Source organism: Elgaria multicarinata, chromosome 2, assembly GCF_023053635.1.
Source record: "Elgaria multicarinata webbii isolate HBS135686 ecotype San Diego chromosome 2, rElgMul1.1.pri, whole genome shotgun sequence".
Taxonomy (NCBI): domain Eukaryota; kingdom Metazoa; phylum Chordata; class Lepidosauria; order Squamata; family Anguidae; genus Elgaria; species Elgaria multicarinata.
In genome coordinates this window covers 124257362-124283737 of record NC_086172.1, presented here as the reverse complement: position 1 = coordinate 124283737, position 26376 = coordinate 124257362, and the positions used below count along the sequence as shown (strand labels likewise).

The 26376-nt window shown below is 41.3% G+C and overlaps 1 protein-coding gene across 4 annotated transcripts in view; it reads right to left on the bottom strand.

Annotated features, from left to right (window-relative positions):
- The window catches only part of RAD51B (RAD51 paralog B), a 369395-nt gene extending 354457 nt beyond the window's left edge, over nucleotides 1–14938 (bottom strand). For 3 of the 4 annotated variants that reach the window (XM_063118844.1, XM_063118845.1, XM_063118847.1), the window contains exons 1-5: nucleotides 14855–14938; nucleotides 14537–14650; nucleotides 11280–11396; nucleotides 4328–4464; nucleotides 1269–1388 (exon numbers count right to left, since the gene is read on the bottom strand). In XM_063118844.1, the coding sequence (XP_062974914.1) occupies nucleotides 1269–1388; nucleotides 4328–4464; nucleotides 11280–11396; nucleotides 14537–14650; nucleotides 14855–14938 (572 nt within the window). Of the gene's footprint in view, nucleotides 1–1268; nucleotides 1389–4327; nucleotides 4465–6601; nucleotides 6736–11279; nucleotides 11397–14536; nucleotides 14651–14854 lie in introns of those variants that run through there. The other variant, XM_063118848.1, reaches the window with a different exon arrangement.
- Nucleotides 14939–26376: the final 11438 nt, after the last annotated feature.

Genomic DNA, 26376 nt, shown 5'->3' with positions numbered 1-26376 from the left:
TTAAATATGTATTTTACATTGGTGTTTTAAATCTGTATAAATCTCTCCATCGCTGCTCAGTTTTGCCCTGGTTGTGCTTTTATATATTATATTTATTGGTTTTTTTATATTACTGTTTGTTTTATACTGTTGTTTGTTTTATACTTTGAGTCGTGTGTGATGGTTTTAACTCTTGTGAACCGCCCAAAGCACTTCGGCTATTGGGCGGTATACAAATGCAATAAATAAATAAATAAGACCATCTTTAAGTTGGTCAGCGTGAAACCTTGGCATGAAACATGGCCCAATGCTAAAGCATCTCCACCCCAAGATAGATCAGCTAATTAAAGTACCATGCTTTTGTTCTTACCTTTATTTTAAAGTTTCCCAGATGCATGGCATTTGTAAAGCTCAGTCAACTAGCTTTAACTCAGTCATGTAACCAGGAACAAACTCTCCCTTCATTTCCCAAAGTCAAATTGTTGATCCCTCTGTTCTACCCCATCCTTTGCCCCCTCTTTGTTCTGAAGTCTATAATTGCTCTTGAATTTGGGCACCTACAACATTTTATATTTGTGCATTCTTGTTGCTCTCCCACCAAGCACATGAGTCAATGTTGGGCTAAAAAGACCAATGGTCAGACTATCTGTTCAGCATGAAGGCAATGGTTCTGGAGTTCAGCAGGTGACCCTTTTGTTTCTCACAGACATTATGCATGTTCCATTACATTGCCATCCACACTCAACTTTCATTGTTAAAAATTATTCTGTTGAAAATGTAATATACCGTTCCCTCAAAATAAGCAAATCATCAGAGGTTTTGAGGATTTGCATACCATATTCTGGATGCACAATAGTGAGTCTTTAGAATACAGACATGTAGTTCTGGTTGTGGGACAAACATGTTATTCCATAAAGCTCTCAGTAACTCCTAGGAAGAAAGGGCACTGAACATCAAGACAAATGCCATGTGTTTATCCACTAGCAGAGAAGCCTACAAAAATGCTGCCCTAACAAATAAAAGCCTTGATGTTGCTACGTTTTCTGTACATAAGGCACATGGTAACATCTTAAAATAGTAAAACTTAAATATTCTTGAAGGTACAAACATCCTTGTATTTAAAAAACAAAAAGTCCTAACAAGTTTACAGCAGCAGCCCTTCTTCAAGGAAAAAACAATGTAGAAAATAATGCAGAGCTCTAAGATATTCTTCTGTGCAATCTTTGCGTATTCCGTACAGACTGTTTTACACATCAAATATCTTGTTGCACCCAACAAAGAAGTCTTACCTTTTAAGTACATTGTCACAGGTGAGTTCCCGATAGAGATGAATGCTGCTGGGCATTGAAAGCAGCTTTTCTTCTGTGGCAAAATAATGAGGGAAGCGGTGCTGTGCTATCTCAATAAGCCTGTTGAGAGCCCAAAAACATGCCACTGAGAGAGAATATGAGTCCAAATACAGTCATTTTTTCCAAACTTCCAAATTCATCCTCGGAATTACTGAACACGAAAGAAAAACAACAACACAAAGCACAATACAGCAATGACAGGGTTGCATAACCTACGGCCTGTGAAGCCAGCAGGACCCCACACACTTTCCTCTGAAACTGGTCAGCTGGACTGCAGCAGGGGAAACAGTGTTCCAGTGTCGGAGATAGTTAGGGGATGAGGGAGACTTTCATCTCCACCACTTCCATCCAGCAATTCCCTAGAACTCAACAGGCAGGGAGGGGAGGGGAGGCTGAGCTGTGTATGTGTGGGGGTGGGGAGTGGGGTGCGTGGGGGTGCACACAGGCAGTCATGTGGCCCCTGGCCCCCAGTCAACACCAGATGTGGCACTTGGGGCCAAAAAGCTTGCGCACGCCAAGGTAAATAGACACTGATGTAGAATAGGCACAGCTTGATAGGACTACAACAGCATCCTCTGTGAGTAAATGCAATCCAGCCAGACAACTCTGCCCTACTTGCCTCTGAACAAAAGAGAAGTCTTTGCTATAGCTCCTGTGATGTGCGTGTCTTGGGAACTTAGATCTGCTCTCCTGAATTACAACCTGATTCCCTTTAATACCCAAAAAGGCCCATTTGCACAATTCATGGGCAGCAGACTGCACTGATTCCCAAGGGTAGCACTTGTGATGGAAGCACTAATGGGAGCTTCCTCATCAACACAGAAGGCATGGGCAACTCCAGAAGGATTCCGTTTTATTTGGCACAAGGCGCTAACTATTAAGTTATATATTTGTTGCAGAGAACAGGGGTGAGTTCTTGCTTCCTTCTTCATTAGCTAAAGAGGAACCATACGTACAAACTGGGAAAAGAAATATGGGTGTCATGAGGATTCAAGTAGGGGTATTTCACCCGTGCTCAAATGCTTGCAAAAAGGATTGTGATAAGGAGAAAGAGCAGGTAGCAGAAGCAGCCTGCAACTAAAACAAAAAACCTCTCCTCAAGAAGAATGATGTTTATAGTGTCCATTTCCTTCCAGGGATTCTGAGACACATAGACAGAAAAGACACTCTTCTAGGGCTCTAGGAGTATTCACCATCATCTCCACCACTGCTTTTGCTTTCCACATGCATCTGAGTCTTGGCGAAGGGAAAAGAGAAGGCAGTGGAAGCAGCTGTTTTGTGATCACCTTTAGACCTTTGTGAGCATCCACTCTGAACGTTTGCAAAGCCCTCCAGTTTTTGCAAGCATTTGATTGGAATGCTCACAAAGGCTTAACCTCTTTCAAGGCAAGCACCAGAGCATTCCTGCAACCCTAAAAGAAAGTCCAATTGGAAGAAAGAGAAAATAAAAATAAGTGAAGGTAACAAGAAGAGGCAGTGGAGAACGGGGACTAACATACGCTGGTTGCAATCCAACTTCATTAAAACTATTGGAGGGTAGACTGTTGAGCTGGATTATACATCTTGTTGTATTACATGTGATTTCTGAAGATATTTTAGATGCCTAAACTAACTAAACCCACAATCAACCTCTTCTACCAAGTATTTCTTAATTATCTTAAATGCAAAACAAGAGAAATTAGGAATATAATATATAAGCATCAGTAGACATATAGCAGCAATGATACCCATTATTATTTCAGAAGGCTGGAAATGAGAACATTCTGAATGCCTCTGAAGCTTTCACCATTAACTTCAACAGGATGAGGATTGAAGCCATGGGTGGCATTTCACAGATATACTGTGTCAAAATTTCTCCCTTACAGCAATGGCATGGGCAGCCAAGCTCCAGAAAAACCTAGGCATCCCTGAACCCCAGCATCTGGTATTTTCAGTCACCCCAGAGTGCCTCAGGCTTGCAAGCTATTGTACCTTTCCCTCCTGCCACCCAAAGCAGCACTGGAGGCTGATGCACTGCTTATGGACCATGAATAATCTGAACTGAGTGTTTGGAGCTTGCAAATGCTGGAGGGCGGGGGTGGGGGGTTGTACTGGGTCCTTATTTCTTCTCAACAAGGACACCGAGGTGCTTGATTAACTAACTTTAAACTGTAGACATATATCATTATTATTATTATTATTATTATTATTATTATTATTTATTTATATAGCACCATCAATGTACATGGTGCTGTACAGATTACACAGTAAATAGCAAGACCCTGCCGCATAGGCTTACAATCTAATAAAGTTGTAGTAAACAATAAGGAGGGAAAGAGAATGCAAACAGGCACAGGGAAGTGTAAACAGGCACCGGGTAGGGTGAAGCTGACAGTATAGGGTCAGAACAAACTCAATATTTAAAAGCTATAGGGAAAAGAAAAGTTTTTAGCTGAGTTTTAAAAGCTGTGATTGAGTTTGTAGTTCTCAAGTGTTCTGGAAGAGCGTTCCAGGCGTAAGGGGTAGCAGAAGAAAAAGGACGAAGCCGAGTAAGGGAAGTAGAGGCCCTTGGGCAGGCGAGAAGCATGGCATCAGAGGAGCGGAGAGCACGAGCGGGGCAATAGTGTGAGATGAGAGAGGAGAGATAGGCAGGAGCTAGACCGTGAAAAGCTTTGAAGGTCAACAGGAGAAGTTTATATTGGATTCTGGAGTGAATTGGAAGCCAATGAAGAGATTTCAGAAGTGGAGTGACATGGTCAGAGCGGCGGGCCAAGAAGATGATCTTGGCGGCAGAGTGGTGGACAGAGACCAGCGGACTGATGTGAGACGAAGGAAGGCCAGAGAGAAGAAGGTTGCAGTAGTCCAACCGAGAGATAACCAGTGCGTGAACAAGAGTCTTGGCAGAAGAGACAGACAAAAATGGTCGAATCCTGGCAATATTATACAGGAAGAAACGACAGGATTTAGCTACTGAAAAATGCCATATAAAACTGAAAATAAAAATTTTGTGCAAATCTTACCTTTCAGCACTGAATGCAGACTCGGTATCAATGTATATAACAGCCCCATCCAATCCTCCCATGCTGGAGGGCAAAGTGGCCAGCAAGCTCATCATAATACAAAACTGAGTTTTGCCACAACCTGATGGGCCGGTTATCTAATAAGAAAAATACACATATGAAATAGTGTCATGTTTACTCTATAGAAACAAAATCTTTGCTTTAAAAAAACCCACTTTAGTCTAGAGACTGCCATTCATTTGCAACTTCATGCAACTTATAGCAATGCATCTCAACATGATGAGAATGAGAAACTGGAGCTTACATTAAAGGTACAACTTCTAATCATTAAACATGCTCTAGAGAAAAACTAACGATCTTATACAGGGCAACAAAATTAAATATTCATTTTGGGAGAGATTTACCTTGCTTAGCCAATGTACCACTGCCCCTATACTTTGCTAGAGTATTAAAGCATTTTTAGAAGGGGGGCTATGTTTCCACCCCCTCAAGAAACACAAAATACTTCGCAAATTAAACATTGCTGCCCAATTTATAACTGTATGTATTAAGGATATCTCTTTGCATTTAAAACAGATGTAAGAAATTTGAAGGATAGAATCCAGGGTCATCCCATGAAGCTGATTGGTGGGAGATTCAGGATAGATGAAAGGAAATACTTTCCACAAAGCACACAGTTAAACTATGGAATTCGCTAACACAAGACCTAGTGATGTTCACCAATTCAGAAGGCTTTGAAAGAGGGTTGGACAAATTCCTGGAGGAGAAAGCTATAAGAAGGGAGCTGGATCAGACCAAGAGTCCAGCATTATGTTCACACAGTAGTCAAACCAGCTGTCAACAAGAAACCCACAAGCAGGACATGAGTGCAACAGCACCCTCTCACCCATGTTCCCCAGCAACTGATGTACATGGGCTTACTGCCTGTAATACTGGAGATAGCACAAAGGCATCAGGATTAGTAGCCATTGATAGCCTTCTCCACCAGGAACTTGCCTAACCCCCTTCTAAAGCCATCCAAATTGGTTGCCATCACTAGGTCTTGTGGAATCAATTTCCATAGTTTAACTATGCACTGTGTGAAGAAGTACTTCCATTAATCTCTGTGGAATCTCCCACCAATCACTTTTATGCAATGACCCCAGGTTCTAGTATTATGAGAGAGGGAGGAAAATGTCTCCCTATCAACATTCTCCACACCATGCATAATTTTATTCTCCTCTGTCATAACTCCCCTTATTTGTCTTTTTTCCAAGCTAAACCTTTCTTGTAACCTTTCTTCATAGCAGAGTTACTCCAGCCCCTTGATCATTTTAATTGCCCTTTTCTGGACCTTTTCCAGTCCTACAATATCTTTTTTTAAAAAAAAATACAGTTACCAGCACTCTACACAGTATTCTAATTGTGGTTGCACTATAGATTTATATAAGGCAGTATAATACTGGCAGTTTCATTCCGAAGTCTTTTCTTAATTATACCTAATAGGAAGTTTGCCTTTTTTACAGCAGCTGCACACTTGGTCAACATTTTCATTGAGCTGTCCACCACAACCCTAAGATCTCTTTATTGGTTTGTCACTGCTAGCTCAGATCCCATCAGGTTATACTTGAAGTTGGTACTATTCAGTTTGCTCAGGAGTCTTTGGTGAGGGACTTTGTCAAAAACGTTGCCAAAAAAGTAGACAGCGTCTACTGGATCACCCCTGTCTACATGTTTATTGACACCCTCAAAGAACTATACAAAGTTAGTGAGACAAGACTTACCTCTGCGGAAGCTATGCTGATACGTTTTCAGCAGAGTTTGTCCTTCTATATACTTATTAATTTTATCTTTAACAAAGCTTTCAACCAATTTACCTGGAACTATCAATGGCTACTAGTCCTGATGGCCATACATGCTACTTCCAGTATCAGAGGCAGTATGCGTATGTACATCAGTTGCTGGGGAACATGGGCACAACTCCCTCCTACCAAGATTAATGGGACTTAAACATACTTATCTTTGGCTGATCATGCCCTTTTTTGTGTGTGTAATTGGTGGTGGAATGAAAATGCTGACTCTTCAGAACTATTTTATTCCAAAAGCCATTGAAAATTCATTGGGTTCATCTTATTCCAATTTTAACTTGAAATCAGGTGTCCACCCATGTAATAGAGACCTCACTATGATAACAGCATTCAAATTTTCCTGTTTGGAAAGAGGCACTTTTCTTTTTTCACTTAATACTACATTATTTTCAAGACGTGCGTTGATTGACCACAAAAAGTTACTTACAATTCTGTTCCCAGTTTAAACCTCAATAGTGGCTTGGAAAAAAAGGGTCAGTGCCAGCACAGTTTCCTGGCTCTGAGTGAACAAGCACAAGATCTGGCAGTAGGGGGTTACCACTGAAATCTTTACTTTAAATGGCTTCTGTATTTGAGTTCCAACTTTCCAACCACCATCATTGTTGGATAACATAAGAAGAAAGAACGTTCACATTTTTTAAAAAGGATTTAGTTAAAAGCACAGCCACAAAAGTAGGGATTAAAACACTCTTCCCTTGAGGTAAAAGTGCAACCTATGCATTAGCTGTGTTTTAGGATATATAGCCAAAGTAGGAAATAAACTCAACTGAGGCCATGTTCAATCAAGATAGAGCACTGTATTAAGGGTCTGCTCATCTGCAAGTTTCAGCTTCATAACAAAGAAATAAACTGCAGCGACGTACAGCAAATACCACAACACATATAATTGTTTATAGCAAACATTGTGCCAGTTCTAATATACTTTTTCCTGTATGATTCTCATTCAAAAATACACACAAGAAACCTTAACATCAGAATGCAAAAGCTGTGTAGACACAAGAGCACGATAATGTGTTCTGCTCAGGCATAAATTCTTCAAACATTGCCTGAATTCTGACATAACATTTTCTCCATCTATTCCTCAACATTATTATTTTATAACATTCTAGGAAGAAAAGCTTAGTGCTTGTTCACTACAATTTCATAAAAGGAAAAATTGTTAATTGACATCGGAGAAGAGCGTATCTATGGCACATTGTTTTATGAAAAGCTAAGGTTGGCCAAAACAAAACAAAAATCCAAAAGGAAAATGCTAAAGTTTGTATTAGCATAATACCTTTATTAGGCTCCCAAATACTGTGAAAGCATTCAGGTTCTTTAGGCAAGTTTGTAAACAAAAGCAAACAACATTTAAAAACAACAACTGGGGAGAAGTATTACATCCGTGGGTTACTGTCTTAAGATAGAAAGTGAGCGAAGGTTACAGACATTCAAATTTGGCTCTACCAGGCACAGAGATGGTTTCAGTGTACACCTGGGACCTTCCCAAGGGTTTCTGGGAAGAACAAAAGAACAATGGTAGATGCCCCATTTTTGAAAATATAAAATCCAGCTGTTTTCTCAAAACTGCTCCAACCTTAGGCCAAACACAGATTCCTTAGTAAGTGAAAACAGAAGTAAAGAGAAACTAAACAGTTTTTATAATGACGAAGTGAGATTATTTCTGACAGTGTACAAGGTTAAAAAAAAAAAAAGGTCAATGGGTGCCAAATTGGGCAGTTCTATCTAGGGGTGGTGGTGGGGAGAACCCTCAGAGAATAAAGTCTCAGCCTCAAGGGGTATAAAATCATCTTCCTCCAGCCACATGAAAAGTGAGGGTAACTGTGTCAACTAAAAGAACAAAATCTAAATCCCTATTAGGGCACTACCTTGACTAGGCCAACACCAAGGTCACAAAATGTGCAACTTTTCACATTCTTTAGAATTCTTCATCAGAGAAAGGGTAAGCAAAGAAGGGGGTGGAGTGGTTGATGTTAAAGCCATAGAGACTGCATTTGGTTACAGTCTTAAGACGGAAAGCGGGAAAGATGAAGTATCTCACAAATAGCCATTTAAAAAGTTTAAACTAGAAAAATTAGTAACTTTTTAGAAGCTTAGCTCACATGAACTGCTTCCTATCAAATAAATTGTCTCAATAGGGGTGCTTATAAAGGAGTCTTACAGCAAAATCCTATGCCTATCTACTCAGAATTAAGTCCTATTGAATTCAGGCTGAATTAAATGGAACTTACTCCCAGGAAGTATCTACAAGACTGTAAATGAAAGCTATGGAATGATTTCATTCCCTCTTGTTAACAAGGGGGGAAAGGTAGATCCAGGAAACTACAGGCCAGTCAGCCTGCCATTAGTATCTCGCAAAATTCTAGAGCCAATTAAGTGAATGGTCTGTGAGCATCTAAAAATAATAATAATGCATTGACTCCTAGGAGGCAACATTGATTTGTCAGAAGTCATGCCAGACCAAGTTTATCTCCTTTTTGTGGGGGAGTTACTACCTTGGTAACTTACAATTATGTCCATGGGAATGCCTTGAACATAGCATATCTTGTTTTCAGCACTGCATTTGACAAGGTTTCCCATAAGATGATAAAATGTGAGTTGAATTTATTTATTTATTTATTGTATTTATATACCACCCCATAGCCGAAGCTCTCTGGGCAGTTTACAACAGTTAAAAATAGTAAACATTAAAAAGTAGACAATTTTTTTTTAAAAAAAAAAAAGTTGAATGTACTACTATTAAGTGGAACAATGACCTGGCAGCTTTATTGTGGGTTGCTGGGAATGGCTAGAGTGCCACCCAGCAACAGCAGAGAAAACCTGCCACTCCTTGGGATCTCACTAGTGCTGCCACCATTCTCCTTCATACCATCTCAGTGCCCTCTGCCTAGTTCTCCTAAAATTAAGAAGTATACCAGAGAGTGCCCCAAATGCATTCACAACTTTCTTTTTCTTTTTCGATCTTGCACAAGTGTGCACATTTGAAAGACAGCGACTATGAAATTTGCGTAATGTCCCCCTCCAATTTACCGCTCTGCCATGAAATGTGTGCATATTTACCCGCCCCGCCCGCCCCCCCCATGCTCTGTAACCCATATGTATATCTGACAACTAACCACAGAGACCAGTGGAGAGAAGCGACAAACACAAAGCTGGGGGGAGCCAAAAGTGGCTGGCAGCATTTCAGGCAGGTATAATTGGTAATATGTGAGCAGTAGAGGAGAATGAAATTATCAAGGAGGTTGACAAGAGAGCTATGCTGGGCTGAATAGCAAACTTCTGCGATCACCCCCCAAAAAAGTTTGCAAACACATTTCTGTATTCATAAGGGCTTAGAAAATTAATTTCATTTGGCAATTGATGCAAGTAGGGGAGGGAGAGTTTCCCTAGGTAGACAGCAAATCCTGCAGATTAATTGCAGAAATGGTGCTGAGGTAGAGAACAAGGAAACAAGAAGTTCTGTGACAAAGGTCCCTAGGATACCTGTTGGAGCCAGCAGGAGGACTGAGAGGGAAACAAGCAACAGAAAGCCACAGAGCATTTGATCGCCTCTCAGGTTAGCAAGTGAACAACCAATCCATGGTGGCTTATTTTCAGGGTGGCTTAGCATGATGAGAACTTGCCCAATGAGCACTCATTAATAACTCAGTATCCTCCTGGAGGGAGGGTCCAAATGTTGTGCCATTGGACTCTGCCCTATGCCCTGTGCTATTCAACATTTCATAAATGACCTGGATGAGTGGCAGTTTATCAAATTTGCAATTGATACAAAATTAGGAGAAAAAGCCAACACCATAGAAGACGGGATCAAGACTCAACAGGAACTCGACAGGCTAGAACACTGGGACAAAACTGACAAGATAAAATTCAAGAGAGATAAACGTAAAGATAAATATAGGATGAGGGAAACCTGACTTGGCAGCAATACATGTGAAAAGGACCAAAATGTCTTAGTGGATCATAAACTGAATATGAATCACTGGTGTAATCCAGCTGCAAAAAAAGCTAATGCAGTTTTAGGCTGCATTAACAGAATCATAGTGTCCAGGATGCAAGAAATAGCAGTTCTACTCTGTACATTAGTCAGGCTGCAATTGGGATACTGTGTTTAGTTCTGGGCAACACATTTTAAGAAGGACATTGACAACTGAAGCGCATCCAGAGAAGACCGACCAGAATAGTGAGGGTCTGGAAACCCATGTCCTATCAAGAACTATTGAAAGAGCTGGGTATGTTTAGCTTGGAGAAGAGAAGATTAACAGGAAACATGACAGCGGTCTTCAAATATTTGAAAGGCTGTCATGCAGAAGATGGAACAGAACTGTTCTGTGATGAAGGCAGAATGAGAACCAATGGGTAGAAATGCGGGGAAGCACATTTCGCCTAAATATTAGGAGAAACTTCCTAATAGCAAGTGCTGTTCAGCTATGTATCAGATTGCCTCAGGGGACGGTGGGTTCTCCTTTAGTGGAAATATTTAAACAGAGACTGGACTGCCATCTATCAGGGATGCTGTAGCTGCATCCTGCATTGTAGAACTTGCAATGAACAGGTGGGTTGGACTAGATGATCTCCAGGTTACCTTCCAATTTTAACTTTAGCTCAAAAGCAAAAACAACAACAACATTATTTAAATGTAGACAAGGTCGCACAAAAGAATCAGCAGTCCACTTCCTATAGAACTTCCTATAGTGAAACGAACTCTAAACATCCCCAAAGAAAATCTATCGATTCTTTTTGCCTCAAAGACAACCAATTCATCCTGCATTTGAAACTTTGTCAGTAAAGCACATACTGTAGAAAACAGAGAAACACTGTCACTTCACCCATTCTCTATGTGTAAAATTTCACAAAAGCAGTGATGGGAGTATATTATCTTTTGATTTACCACTATTATTGAGCAAGAATACAGCACACTTTGTTGTTAATCATCATTCAGATCCAAAATGAGCTCATTATTATTTTATTAAAAAGTTGAACACCTCACATTTTAAAACATTTAAATATTAACTCCTTTCAATATATAAAACAAAAAAAATCTCTTCCATGTTCTGTTATATAAATGGAAGCAGATATGTTCAGCAACATGTCCTTTCTTTTTTTACCTCTGTAAGAGATCCACAGGCAATTCCGCCATGCAATATTTTATCCAGATCTTCCAGTGTTGTTGGCAAGAATGCTGATGAAGGATTGATGGTTCTTTTCATTTTCATTTCATAAACCTACAATTACAAATAAATAATTTGTAATTTTGCATTGCTGCTGTTTTTATCTGGTTGAGCTTTTATATTGTATTTTATATTATGGTTTTATCCTGTTGTTTTATACTTTGAATGTTTTTAATTTTTGTGAACCGCCCAGAGAGCTCAGGCTATTGGGCGGTATAGAAATGTAATAAATGAATAAATAAATAACCAAGATCAATTAGAAAAAGATGTTTCATTTAACTGGTAAGAAAAATGTCTGGTATTTGTTTCTTGCCAAAGAAAAATTGCTTAGTGCTTGCTTGCAAAAAAAAAAAAAAAAAAGACCATGTAGGCCTTTCCCGTCCTTTAATAACATTTTCCCCAAACTTCTGACCAAACCCAAGACCACAAATAATATTAAAGACTGTAATGTCTATAAACATTTTTATGCTACGGTCTTCAACTTTACAAGCTTACAAAAGTATTTTAAAATCATTTTTCGTCTTTTGGACAATATGCAACGCATGATTTGCAAATTACCACTTCAGAAGAAAATATTATCCTTGTGGTTAAGTACAGCTGGAAAACACACACAATGAAACCCCAGACTAAGAAAAAACTGGCTTGTTCCGTTAGATTTTCCAAAATGTCTGGGTTCATTAGAAGGTTTATTGAGTTTTCTATGAAAAATTCCGAAGCTTTTATAAAGAAATATAACACAATGTTTAAACTGAACAAAAGGTAGCTAGAGGACACTTGGATACTCTTTTCTGAATACATTTTGCTTTGCCTCAAGAAGTTAGTTGACAGGGGAGGGGGTGCATGATTATTTTTTTAAGGCTTTAAAAACTTATGTAAAACACTATGACACTAAACTACAGGGCTCTTCATGTCTCTGATGCTCTAAGAAATTTCATTACAAGGAAACATTTGCTATTAGGGAACTTGTATGCATATGTTTAATCTAACCCAAAATATCCTCCTACATATTAAATAACTTTTTCTCGCTTTTTGACAACATGCAAAACTTGATTTATAAATTATGATTTATTAATACTTGTGGCTAAATAATCAAATACCCACTACATAAACTAAATAAATACAATTTCTTAGATCTCTCATAGAATCAAGTGTGTCTCCAAACTTGCAGTAATTTTTGTAAAAAGATAATTGAATCCTCTTCGGCATCTTTTTAAAACTAATCAGAATTAATCCTATTCTAATACTCTAAGGGCATCAGTCTTTTAGACACATTACTCTCTAGGGAATGATGAAGCCTGAGTGGTTACAAATCACAATTAGTCCAGGACTTGCCACAGAACCTCGGAAAAAAATAGATGTGCAAAGAATCTTTTTTGTATTTCTTTCAGACTCATATAGGAATACATTTAACTTGAGAAGCCATTCTCATTCTGGTGCATGAATTCTGTAACTGCCATTTTCCAAGATGGCTGATACCCGTTTGGGGTTATGCAATAAATCAGCAATGACTGCACAGTGAAAGTTCATTTTGATGGCTAAATTTAAGGTTTCTTTCTGCCAAAACAGGTAGAAGAAATATTACCAGCCACTGTTACCACCTGCATGGTCTAGTCAACAGAATGCTGGACTAGGAGCAGGAAGACGCAGGTTCAAAACGCTATTAAATTTTGTATATTTTTAATGTTTACTGTTTTTAACTTTTGTAAACCGCCCAGAGAGCTTCAGCTATGGGGTGGTATATAAATGTAATAAATAAATAAATAAATATCACTGGATGCACTTCAGTCACCATCTCTTAGACTAACCCATCTCAACAGGACTGTTGCAAGGATAAGAAGAGGGGGGAAATGTACACCACCCTGATTTCTTTCTTGGAATAAAATGATACTTACTTAATAGCATTGAATCAGAGATTATATTCTTACAATAGCATACATTTTTGACCAATAATTACAAGTAAATTATTGAATTTGTGTTCATTATTGTGTTCTGAAGTTATTGAATGCTTTTTGGATGTGTGTTGGTGACATTCCACCAGCCTCCACAAGAGAAGTGTTCAACTTTCAGTACACAGCAACCCTAAACTTGTCAAAAGTGTTCATTTTTGCTGATACTGTCCTCACCACTGGTCCCCAACATGTCGGCGCCCTACTGATGTTTTGGACTTAAACTCTAGTCTGAAATACCTGGAGGTCATCAGATTGTGGAAGGCTAATCCACACTCTTAGCATATGCTTTTCAGCATTTTCAGCGTCTTTTTATGACTGGGTATCTGTCTTTCCAAATTGTGCCAGACTTTCTCAGGCTATTCAATCTGTGTTGCGTGTCTCGTACCAATCCAGCACAGGTTCTGTATTGGTGAAGGTGGCAAAGAAGGATTTCTTCTCCACCTCCATGACATCTTCACTGTGTCATTCAGTAGAGCTTTTCCAGGTGTTGAGGGGTCTGTTGCCATCTGGCCTAGAGAGCGAGAGAACGCATTGTACCCTCAGTTGCACTCTGCGGCAGTTCTGCAGATACTTTGAAAATAAAGCTGTTCACAGCTGTCATGAGTTAGACTCCATAGTTAGTCCAATTCCAGTTACAGAATAATCATACCAGAGCCTTTTAGTGTTGCTGAGGCATTGTTTTTTCATAATTAACAGGAAAACAGATTAAAACAAAGGCTCCAAGTAAGCACTAAATATAATGCTATATTATCCAGAAATGCCCTTCCCTGCAGCCAAGGTCTTCCTATAATATTTACTTCTCAACTCAGTCTCGTTTCTAGCAACATTAAAGTTTCTTCAGTTCATTTTATTACTTTGGGGTGGGTGGGATGGTAGTAGTGATGAATAGCCTATTAACTGCAAATATAGTAGACCGTTTTAATTGTCCCAATGTCAGTTTCTGTTCCTAGGGAGAAGGAGAAACTTTAATTACCTATTTTCTCTCATTTTCTTCTCTTATTGCAAAGTAACATTATTTCTCTACAGAAGCATTATATTTTTTGCTATTTCTTAATGATATTGTAAGCATGTATTTGCTAGTACAAACATCCTCAAGAGCAAAACTGCCAACACAAAAGACTTTACTTCTTTCCTATAAGGAGATAAGCTTTCAATGCATATCTGGTGTTTGCCACAGTAGACATACCAAGCAGGCAGTGATAACAATTAGTTCTTTCCTATCCTGCTTTGCAAATGAATACTTACAGTTTGCATTCTGGGAGCACAGGACTGGCTGACTGTACGAACAAGTTTCTGCACATTCCAGTAACTCTGTCCAGTCACTTTCATTAGCTCCAGTAGCGAAAGACATAAGAAGTCCTGAAACACAATAATCAAAAACAAATCTGAGGGCATGAAGAGTAGAAAATGGCTGAATAAACTTCACAAATTTAAAAGCAATTTCTTAAAATGCCTTTTTTGGTTCTGTATATGCTCAGTCACCATACTTTTAGGGATGGTCTTGTTCATACCATGTGTCCTCTAACATTACAAGACTTTATGTCCCTATCACATGAGTCTCACCTGACAAGTAGTGATCTGATGTCGACTTAGTCTCTCGCAAAGATCCTGTGGCAAACCTGCTCTTCTCAGTTTTTTACTTGCCATATTTAGTGGCCAAAACCTCAATCCTAGGACATAAGAAATACAGAATTTGAAATACCAAATTTCATAGAATCATAGAATAGAAGAGTTGGAAGGGGTTATAAGGCTATCGAGTCCAACCCCCTGCTCACTGCAGGAATCTACCTTAAAGCATACCTGACAGATGGCTGTCCAGCTGCCTCTTGAATGCCTCTAGTGTGGGAGAGCCCACAACCTCCCTAGGTAACTGATTCCATTGTCGTACTGCTCTAACAGTCAAGAAGTTTTTCCTGATGTCCAGCTGGAATCTGGCTTCCTTTAACTTGAGCCCGTTATTCCGTGTCATGCACTCTGGGAGGATTGAGAAGAGATCCTAGCCCACCTCTGCGTGATAACCTTTCAAGTATTTAAAGAGTGCTATCATGTCTCCCCTCAATCTTCTCTTCTCGACTAAACATGCCCTGTTCTTTCAGTCTCTCCTCATAGGGCTTGGTTTCCAGACCCCTGATCATCCTCATTGCCCTTCTCTGAACACGCTCCAGCTTGTCTGCGTCCTTCTTGAAATGTAGTGCCCAGACCTGGACACAATACTCAAGATGAGGCCTAACCAGTGCCAAATAGAGGGGATTCAGTAACTCGCACAATTTGGAAGCTATACTTCTATTAATGCAGCCGAAAATAGCATTTGATTTTTTTGGAGCAACATCACACTGTTGGCTCATATTCAGCTTTAAGAACAACCATGTCTACACAAAATTACTTTCATCCTACTCAGTTTTATAATGCACTACAACTCTTGATCCAATTTATTCTGTACACCCACCTCAGTGCATCTGTCCTGCTTTACATTAATAGTTATAGATCCAGCTGTGGCCCCTTCCCTGCATTCATTAAAACACAACCTACAGATACCACCCTACAAAGATACCTCTTTCCATGGCTTTTTACTTCACCTCAACTTGTCTGATAATACGGCTGCACTCAAAACAAAGCTGCCACAAATGCCTCTTTCTGAGGCAGCAAACAAGAGTGTTCTTCCAAGCTGCCCTCCATGAGGGATCTTTTGAGTCTTTACTACTTCACATTAAGGAGTAGGGATTGAAACCAATCAGGTCCTGTTATGGGCAATGGAGTGGGAAGATTTGGAAGTGTATTGATGTTCCTCTGAGGCAGAGGTGTAATTCTGCTTGGCACACCTGAGTACTGAGAAAGATTTAAACCCAGGTCTTTATAGGTTTAACCTACCTTAGATTCACATAAAGCTCATTTACTTGGAAACACAGCACATTGATGTCAAGGAAAATAACTTTGAGATCCCAATGTAAGCTAAAAACAACTGACTGAATTCATATTTACCTGTTCCTGCCCCTTCCCAGTATGTTTTCAAAAGAGATACACCAGGGTACAAGGCCATCCGAAAGCCATTCCCTTTAATTAAGGGGGTGGGCAACTTGTGGCCCTCCAGATGTTTTGGCTTACAACTCCTTTCACCTCACCACTGGCTATGCTGGCTAAAGCTGACAGGAGTTGAAGCCCAACACATCTGGAGGGCCACAAGTTACCCACCCCTGCTTTAATCTCAGCTATCTAGGGACAGCTGCAGCTACTCAGGCATGAGCGGAGCAAACTATGCACAGAAGTTTAGGATTTACACTTTTATGGCATTCATTATGTCAGTGTTTTTAGCCTATCATTTTTATTGGCCAGTGGCATTTTAAACTCGTCTTACTGTTTCATGACAGATGATTGAAAGCCACCTTTAAGACCTCCATTGTTGCAGAATGCAGGATATTAATTGAAAAAGATGAAGCAACTTTCCATCATAAATGTCGCAGTTTAACCCATTTTGCTCCCCAAAGGATGTTAGCCTGGAAGACTTCACTTTCATTTTTCTCTCCACACACCAATATTCTGCATTTGCCCCAGAGTGAAGATAGTAATCTCTTTCATTATCCTGGTTGAAGCTGGGGGAGGGGGAGCATCCAAGAATTAGTCTTAAAGGGAGAGAGGGAGACAAAACAAGTACACAATATGGCAGAGATGCTATTTTTGGTGGACAGAATGCCTTCTTTGCTTGTTCTGACATATTTGATGTGTTAAAGGTTTCATAAGTGCTTCATAGAGGGCAAGCACTCAGCCTCTATAATTTAATTCATGGCAATGTAAATGTAATGTTTTATGTGTGTATGTTCTGTGTTTTAGAGTTTTAAATTTTGTGTACTTGTTTTTATCTCAATTTCAGAATTTCTGTAAACCGCCCAGAGAGCCCTGGCTATGGGAGTATATAAGTGTAATAAATAAATAAATAAATAAATGTAAATGTCACAAAATAACATGGGGGAGAGAATTGCTCAACATCAAGATTAGCCAAACCAAAGGCAAGAAGGTTCAGCCAAAGGTATGGAAGTGTCGGGTGAGGGATGGGGATATATTTGCAAGCATTTAATGCCGTTCGAGATAACACTCAGTCTTTGAAGATGTTAAGTGTATATTATTTGGAGGGGGGTATATGTGTTATAGTCCACACACTTCTTCCTAGTGGAGCTAGCACTTTCCCACTGATTAAACACAGCAGGCTTGAAACTTTAGAACTGTGATGGATCAGACCCAAGGGTCCATCTAGTCCAGCATTCTGTTCACACAGTGCCAATGGGAAATCCACAAGTAGGACAGAAGTAAAATAGCACCTGCCTGCTTGTTACATAGGAAGCTGCCTTATACTGAGTTTTACCATTGGTCCATCTAGCCCAGTATTGTCAACTCTTATTGGCAACGGTTCTCCAGGATTTCAAGCAGGGGGTTTTCCTACCTGGAGATGCCGGAGACTTCCAAAAGGCTTTTGGTAAAGTCCCACACCAAAGACCCCTGAACAAACTTAGCAGTCATAGAATAAGAGGAGAGGCCCTCTTATGGATCAATAACTGGTTAAAGAACAGAAAGCAGAGAGTAGGAATAAATGGTCAATTCTCCTGATGGAGGGACATAAATAGTGGTGTCCCACAGGGATCGGTATTGGGACCAATTCTTTTCAACTTGTTCATAAATTATCTGGAATTAGGAGTGAGCAGTGAAGTAGCCAAGTTTGCTGACAACACCAAGTTATTTAAGGTTGTAAACAAACAGGGATTGTGAAGAGCTCCAAAGAGATCTCTCCAAGCTGGGAGAGTGGACATCCAAATGGCAGATATGAATCAATGTAAAAAAGTGTTAGGTGATGCATGTTGGGGGGTGGGGAACCCAACTTCAAGTATTACCTAATGGGATCTGAGTTGGCGGTGACTGAATAAGAAAGAGATCAGCGCGATGAAAATGTCGACCCAGTGTGCAGCCACTGTAAAGAAGGCAAACTCCATGTTAGGCATTATAAGAAAAGGAATTGAAAATAAAACTGCTAGTATCATACTGCCTTTATACAAATCTATGGTGAGACCACACTTAAAATACTGTGTACAGTTCTGGTCACCACACCTAAAAAAGGATATCAAAGAGCTGGGAAAAGTGCAGAAAAGGGCAACTAAAATGGTTAAGGGGCTGGAGGATCTCCCCTATTAGGGAAGGTTACAAGAACTGGGATTGGTTAGCTTGGAAAAAAGGAGGCTAAGGGGAGACATGATAGCCGTGTACAAAATTATGCATGGTATGGAGAATGTTAATAGGGAGATATTTTTCTCCCTCTCTCAAAATACTAGACCCCGGGGTCACCCCATGAAGCTGATTGGTGGGAGATCCAGGACGAATAAAAGTACTTCTTCACAAAGTGCATAGTTAATTTATGGAACTCACTACCACAAGATGTAGTGATGGACACCAATTTAGATGGCTTTAAAGGGGGTTAGATAAATTCCTGGAGGCAAAGGCTATCAATGGCTACTAGCCCTGATGGTTGTGTGCTATCCCCAGTATCCGAGGCAGAAAACCTGCATGCACCAGTTGCTGGGGAACATGGGTGGGGGGATGCTGTTGCACCATGTCTTGCCTTGTTGGTCTCTGGCCGACAGCTGGTTGGCCACTGTGTGAACAGAGTGCTGGACTAGATGGACCGTTGGTCTGATCCAGTATGGCACTGCAGTACTTCCCAAGCAATTGATGTTGAGAGGCATACTGCCTCTGATAATGGAGTCAATATATAGAGCCTTCATGACTAGTAATCACTGATAGCCTTATCTTCCATGAAGAATTTGTCTAATGCCCTTTTAAAGCCATCCAAATTGGTGGCCGTCACTACTTCTTGTGATAGCAAATTTCATAGTTTAACTGTGTGATGTATGAATAAATACTTTTTATCAATCCTAAATCTTCCATCATTGCGCTTCCTTGCATGACACTGGGTTCTAGCATTGAGAGGGAGAAAACATCTCCCTACCCACTTGCTCCACACCATACATATTTTTATACACATCTATCATGCCCCATCTTACTCATTTTTTTCTAACCAAAAAGGCCCAAATGTTGCAACCATTCCTCATAGGTGAGTTACTCCTGCCCCTTGATCATTTTTATTAGCCTTTTCTGCACATAAGAAGTTGCGTACTTAATTGATTGAGGGTCCAATCCTATGCATATTTAGACAGAAAAATGTCCCGGCCAGCTGGGAATTACATAGCTGTTTTGTGTCTAAACACACATAGGATTGTGCCTTAAAAATTGCAATCCTGTACACTTACCAAAGAGTAAGCCTTACTGAACTCAATAGGACTTACTTTTAAGCAGACAAGCATAAGATTGCATTGTAACAGCATAGCCTACAACAGCCTTCTCTTTCTTGGTGCCCTCCAGATGTTTTACATTACAACTCCCATCAGCCACAACCAGCAACTGTCTTGGATTATGGGTATTAACGTTCAAAACATCTGGATGACACTAGAAGGCTATCCTTACAACTAAATAAAAACTGAAGAACTACTAAATATGCTTTGAAAAAGCCCACAACAGTCTTCAACCTAACGGATCAGGTAGCACTTTCTGGATTTAGAGATGCGAAGGCAGCCACCGAGTGGGAAAAGCAGGCAGGCTCTAACACGCAACTCTTGAAAACAGCCAAATTTGCTGACAACTTCCCAACGTTACGATCGGTTTCTCAGGGAGAGTGACACGATACAGGCTCAGAATGGGCCGGCAGACCTGCACCCGAGCCCGCCTGCAAGCTTTGGGAGACGGAGACCAACACCAGCAGCCCACCCAACACAAAGTCCTCCCTCCGGCTCCTTCACCTCCTCCGAGAGCGGAAGAAGCGGTACAGGAGAGGCCCCTTTACCCACCCTACTGAGGAAAAATGCTCCCAGCAGGGGCGGGGGAGCCTGCCTGCCTGCCTGCCTCCCAGACGACAACGACAACAACGCCCAGTCCTAACCTGGAAACTTTTCAAAGTCTCCCACTTTCTGCAGGAGGCGGAAACATCCGCGAAGGAATGTCGAGAGCTATGATTGGTCTCTGACTCAAGCACTTCATCCAGTCATTTGCGGCAATAATTCCTAGGCCCGTGAAAGGGATCCTGGGAGTTGTAGTTTTCTCTTACTGGGGAGGGTGTGGTGACGCGATTCCGAGGAAAGAAGCGCAATGTTCGATAAAGGGCCACAACCGGATTTTTGTTTGGGGTTATTTTGAACAAACATTTTTGTGCATCTGGCCAAGGGACAGTGTTCACGAACGCTTATGCTAAAATAAATGAGTTCGTCTTTAATATGCCACAAGACGCTTTGTCATTGTTTGCGCTATAGATTTGGTTTGGCCGAATAAAAGCTGCAGCTGTTGAATTTCTGTCTCTTAGTAGAGACACACGTGTCTTGACAGAAACGTAGCTGCCAATGCCTATTTATCTTATAGTGATATTAGAACAAGATAGTATGTGAAGTGCTTTGAACGTTTGTAAATAGCTTTGTAAAAGTGCTATGTAAATAGCATTATATCCCTATGTCAATTGACTGCCCCGGAGGTTGTCTTTACGACGGTGTTCTGACCACACTCTCCATAAAACTCTCACAGCATCGCTGCTGCGGGGTGGGGGCGGTGAATCCTCACGACAGGAGGGAGCAAAGGATTTTCCGCCGGCCATCCGGGTACTCGAGCCCGCCCCCTGCCTGGCTTCCAGCCAATACATAATTAATAGAACAGCTAGTTCAGAGCAAGAATCAAAAGGATCCTGAAGAGAGTAATCCATAAATGACATGACAAACTGGGAAAGAAATGGGATCGCCCATAAAAGAATCGTGTCAAATATGCAGAGAAGCTGCAAAATGCAACAGCAAGTGGGAGCAGAAGAGAAAGGGGAAAGAAATAGAGGAGTTCCTCCTATGGTGAAAGTAATTATAATAATGGATTTAAAACAAAACAGAAAGGGTGCTGCGTAAATGGAGATTTGTGCAGTTGCCTGGCCATTGATTTGTAGCATGATTTTACTTCATGCTAAAATGGTATCTCAGACCACTAACCTACTCGATGCTACAAAAACTGTTCTCTATAAGCGATAATAGGCAAGACAATGCTTTCAGCTCCCACCATGTCAAATTAAACATTATCAAGCAGTACTCGTTTAATATTCTAGGATATTTATCACTTCAATCCCTTTCTTCTTCAAGTTACCCTGAAAGACTGATATGTCCAAGGCTAATCTGACCTAGCAGTCAGGATTGCCAACAATCAAAAGACAAAATTCTTTTAGAGAGTAATTATCCCCTGATATTAGAGGTAATGTATAGCCGTGGTGACTAACTATTGATAGCCCTCCTGAATTTGTCTAATCTCCTTTTAAAGCAGTAAATCTTTTTTCACTACGTAATCACTACGTTTTATGGTAACAAATTACGTAATTTAACTATGCTTTGTGTTAAAAGGTACTTCCTTTTATCTATCCTGAATCTTCCCCCAATCAGCTACATGGGATGGCCCCCAAGTTCTACTACTATGTGAGGGAGAGAATAATGTCTCTCTATCCACTTTCTCCACACCATGCATAATTTTGTACACCTCTATCACGTCCCCCATTACTTGCCTTTTTTCATTCTGGTTGCCTATGGCAGGAGTAGCGGCAGCAAGGTAAGCAGATATTGGAGGCTCACATGAGAGGGGGGAGAAACTGGATGCTTCACCAGCTCAGATTAAAAACTAAACCAGCCAGAAAAGAATTCAAGGGAACAGGGTCGTTGAAATGCTCATTTTGCATTTGAGGAAAGCATTAAACATTGTTAGTGTTCATATTCCTAGCCAAGAAATTATGAAATATAGTGTACTGATTTTCTGATGTGTTGAAATAGTTAGGATAGTCGCACATAACGTAGAATCTGGTAAAAGACACCCCAATTATTAGAAAAACTTTTTTAAAAGGATTTTATACAGCTATTCCTCAAGACTGGAAATGCTGTAACCACTTCAAGATTGCTGCGTTTAGCTACCTTTTCAGTTTCTACCAGCAGGATTTTTTCTTGCTTTCTTCTGCTTTTAAATCTGTCCTAATTCAGCATTTTGCTGTTGAATATAGTGTAACCTCTCTGGCTTATGATTCTAGATTTGGCTGTAATAAAACAAACTGATAATGTACTTCACTGCTAACTGTTGCTGTACTAACTAAGTGCAACTGCCCTGCTAAACTGGGGAAGGTCAGATTGTCACAAGAAAGGCAAAGAACAACAGCAACAACAAAGGGAGATTTGTGAGTTGACATCAAACACTCCAATTACCACCAGGGACTCAAGGATAATTAGCTCACCAAAGGACAAACCAGATGATGGAATATTTTTAATCTCTTCTTCACCACTTCACTTGGAAGCTAAATTAAGATGACTTTGCTGCATTTCTGCATTCTAAAAGGCACACTACCCACCCTACAGTTGTCAGAAAGGGAGTCAAAAAAGCAATCTAACCCTTGTGCAAAAGATAATGCAGATCTTGTAAGTATTTTTGGGAAACATTTATTTATTTTACAATATTTATATACTGCTCACCATTCAGAATTTCAGAGCGGTGGACGAAATAAAATAGAATAAAAACATAATAAAACCGCATTAAAGTACATTTTAACAGAAACAAAATGCAAAATAAACCATGGCTGGTCATTAAGGGAAGGCGTCCTGGAACAACGATATTTTCAGGAGGCGCCGGAAGGAATACAAACTTGGCACCTGCCTGACCTCCAGAGAAAGGGAATTCCTTAGGAGGGGGCCACCGCACTACCCACTTTGTTCAGGAATGGGATAATCCTCCCCTATTACACAACAATGTAAAACGGCTTAGCTCTGGGTTAGGTAAGTAGCTTCCTGCTCACCTAGGCAGGATCTGTACTACTGCTTTACAGTGGTTTATAACAGTAGTGACAACTGTTGGGGCCCAGGACACACACCACATACAGTTTTCAAACCATTTTCAAAGTGTCATATCCTGTTTGGTGTAGAGCTGGCCCTAGACCTGAAACTCTGCAGTCTAGTGGTTTGTTTGTTTATTTATTTATTGTTACATTTGTATCCCACCTTTTCCTCCAAGGAACAGAAGCCAATGTACATGACCCTCCTCTTATTTATTTATTATTTATTTAAGGATTTTTATGCCGCCATTCAGCCAAAAAAGGCTCTCATGGCGGCTTACAAGAGTATTTCTTGACAGTCCCTGCCCACAGGCTTACAATCTAAAAGACATGACACAAAAGGAAAGGGGATTGGGAGGGAGGAGGAGGAGGGGGGAAAGGAAAGCAAATTCAGGCACTACAATCTTAGTTGGAAAGTTCAGCAGCTACAGGTGACAGCAGGAGGGAGGGGGCTCTCAGCTGGAGCTGGACCCAGGCACGGTGGAGAGGTGCCTGGCTGCTGCTTCCTCCCTCTCTGGTGGCCTCTCCAGAGACAGTTGGTAGCAGGAGGGAGGGGGCTCTCAGCTGGAGCTGGACCCAGGCACGGTGGAGAGGTGCCTGGCTGCTGCTTCCTCCCTCACTGGTGGCCTCTCCAGAGACAGTTGGTAGCAGGAGGGAGGGGGCTCTCAGCTGGAGCTGGACCCAGGCATGGTGGAGAGGTGCCTGGCTGCTGCTTCCTCCCTCACTGGTGGCCTCTCCAGAGACAGTTGGTAGCAGGAGGGAGGGGGCTCTCAGCTGGAGCTGGACCCAGGCATGGTGGAGAGGTGCCTGGCTGCTGCTTCCTCCCTCACTGGTGGCCTCTCCAGAGACAGTTGGTAGCAGGAGGGAGGGGGCTCTCAGCTGGAGCTGGACCCAGGCACGGTGGAGAGGTGCCTGGCTGCTGCTTCCTCCCTCACTGGTGGCCTCTCCAGAGACAGTTGGTAGCAGGAGGGAGGGGGCTCTCAGCTGGAGCTGGACCCAGGCATGGTGGAGAGGTGCCTGGCTGCTGCTTCCTCCCTCACTGGTGGCCTCTCCAGAGACAGTTGACAGCAGGAGGGAGGGGGCTCTCAGCTGGAGCTGGACCCAGGCACGGTGGAGAGGTGCCAGGCTGCTGCTTCCTCCCTCACAGGTGGCCTCTTCTCCATGTGTTTAGATTCATTTATGTGTTTGTTAGTTACATTTTTAGACCTCCATTCCTCCAAGGAGTGCAAGGCAGCGTACATGATCCTCCTCTTCTCCATTTTATCCTCACAACAACCCTGTGAGGTAGGTTAGGCTGAAAGCCCCATCACATCTAGGTCGAAATGCACAGCTCCCATCGCTTCTCTGTCATCACTCCGACGTCGCTTCCTGAAAACAGGAACGAATACGCCCATTCAGTCTGATAGGAGAGAGCAGCAACTGGACTTTTCCGGGGGGGGGGTGTGCGGCACAACGAAGGCCAGAAGGGACGGAAGACGCAAGAGAGGCAGACAACATCATGTGAGTGCCCGTGAGTGCCCAGCAACGAGCATGCAGTAAAACGCTTGTCGACTGGAGCTTTGAGAGGCCTTAGCTAGACCTAAGGTTTTTCCTGGGATCATCCCGGGGTCATCCCTGCCTGCTCCCGGGATATCCTGTGTGTCATTTACATGAACAGGGATGACCCCGGGATGATCCTGGAATAAACCTTAGGTCTAGCTAAGGCCAGAGGCACTGACTGGCCCAGAGGCACCCACTGAGCTTCATGGCCAAATGGAGATTTGAACCCAGGCGTCCAGGTCCCAGTTCAGCACTCTAACCACCACAGCACACGGGCTGGAGTCCTGCTGAAGTTCAGAGCTAGTGAGAAGGAAGGTGCTGCCAATCCTGAAATAAAAGTGTGGGAAGGAGGTATTTATTTATTTATTACCTCCTCTTCTCTATGCTCGATGGATAGTTGAAAGGAGGAAACTAGGCTCAAGGGATGCACATCAGATCATGTATATCGCTGGTCCCTATTTTCACACACATCTTTGTTCCAAGATACTTCAAGCTGTTAGAGACTGGATTCACAATTGAAAGAATCTTGGTGGGGTGGTTGTGGATTAATTAGGATTGGAGGATGCACTTTTTCTCTAATCTCTCCCAGGACACTTTGACTCCAAGGGTATAAGAGCCCTGAAAGACTTATAGCATTCCTGGACTCGGCAGTGGATAAATGCCAAATCACTCAACACCACCTTTTCCTACCAGGGCTTGAAACTCTTAGCTCAAGAGACCTATCCCATCCCCGTTTTTTCTTCTCCTCCGTGCTTTTCTTTTCCAGCTAACACTGGACTCTGCTTGGTATTCCACACCTCCTTAACGGTAATAGTTGCATTCCGTCCTCACTGGGCGCCTTTGATGTTTGTTTTTCCTTTTTCTTTCTCTGCATATCTGGGGAATAGCCTGGGTGGCGCCGTTTCTCAGTCCTGTTGATAGACATGGGACAACCAAGTCCTCCATGAAGAAATGTGATACAAAATATCATATGAAAGTCAAATAAGATGGAGAGCCCACTTTCCAATCTCTCAGCTGCTTCCAGCCCAATTGTAATCATATTTATATGGAGGGAGGAAGTCCTGAGACTTTCTTTACTCACTTGTTTGCACCTACTTGAAATTGCTATAGCTTAATGTTTAAACAATAAGCGTTATGACAATGAAATCTTAGCCTGTTCAATGGGAAGTAGTTGCTTCCTAGTATTAACTCATGGTAGTCTGGGACACAAAAAAGTAGCCCAAATAAAATGTTCTTAAAATGTTTCTTAAAGTTGCTCAGGTTTGCGCTTTTATATGTGTATTTGAGTTTATGGGGATAGCTTTGGGCAGTGGTGTATTGTAAATGAAGAGTTACATAAACCAAGAAAGATGGTTTACATGTCCTTGCTGTTCTGACTTGGAGCCCACTCCCAGATAGTATAATCAAGACCATAGCCAGAGGTTGGTTGTGGTGATTGAATTAAATATCAAACTCCACTTCAATGTAACATGATCTTCACTATATAGATCCTGCAAATTAAGCAACTTTACTTTGTATATTTAAGATGCATATTCAATTCTAATTGCAGGATTTGGCTTTCCGTGATGAATATCGTGTGTCTCTTGAACACAGCTTGCCCTACCAATATTTTCAAATAATGTGCACCACA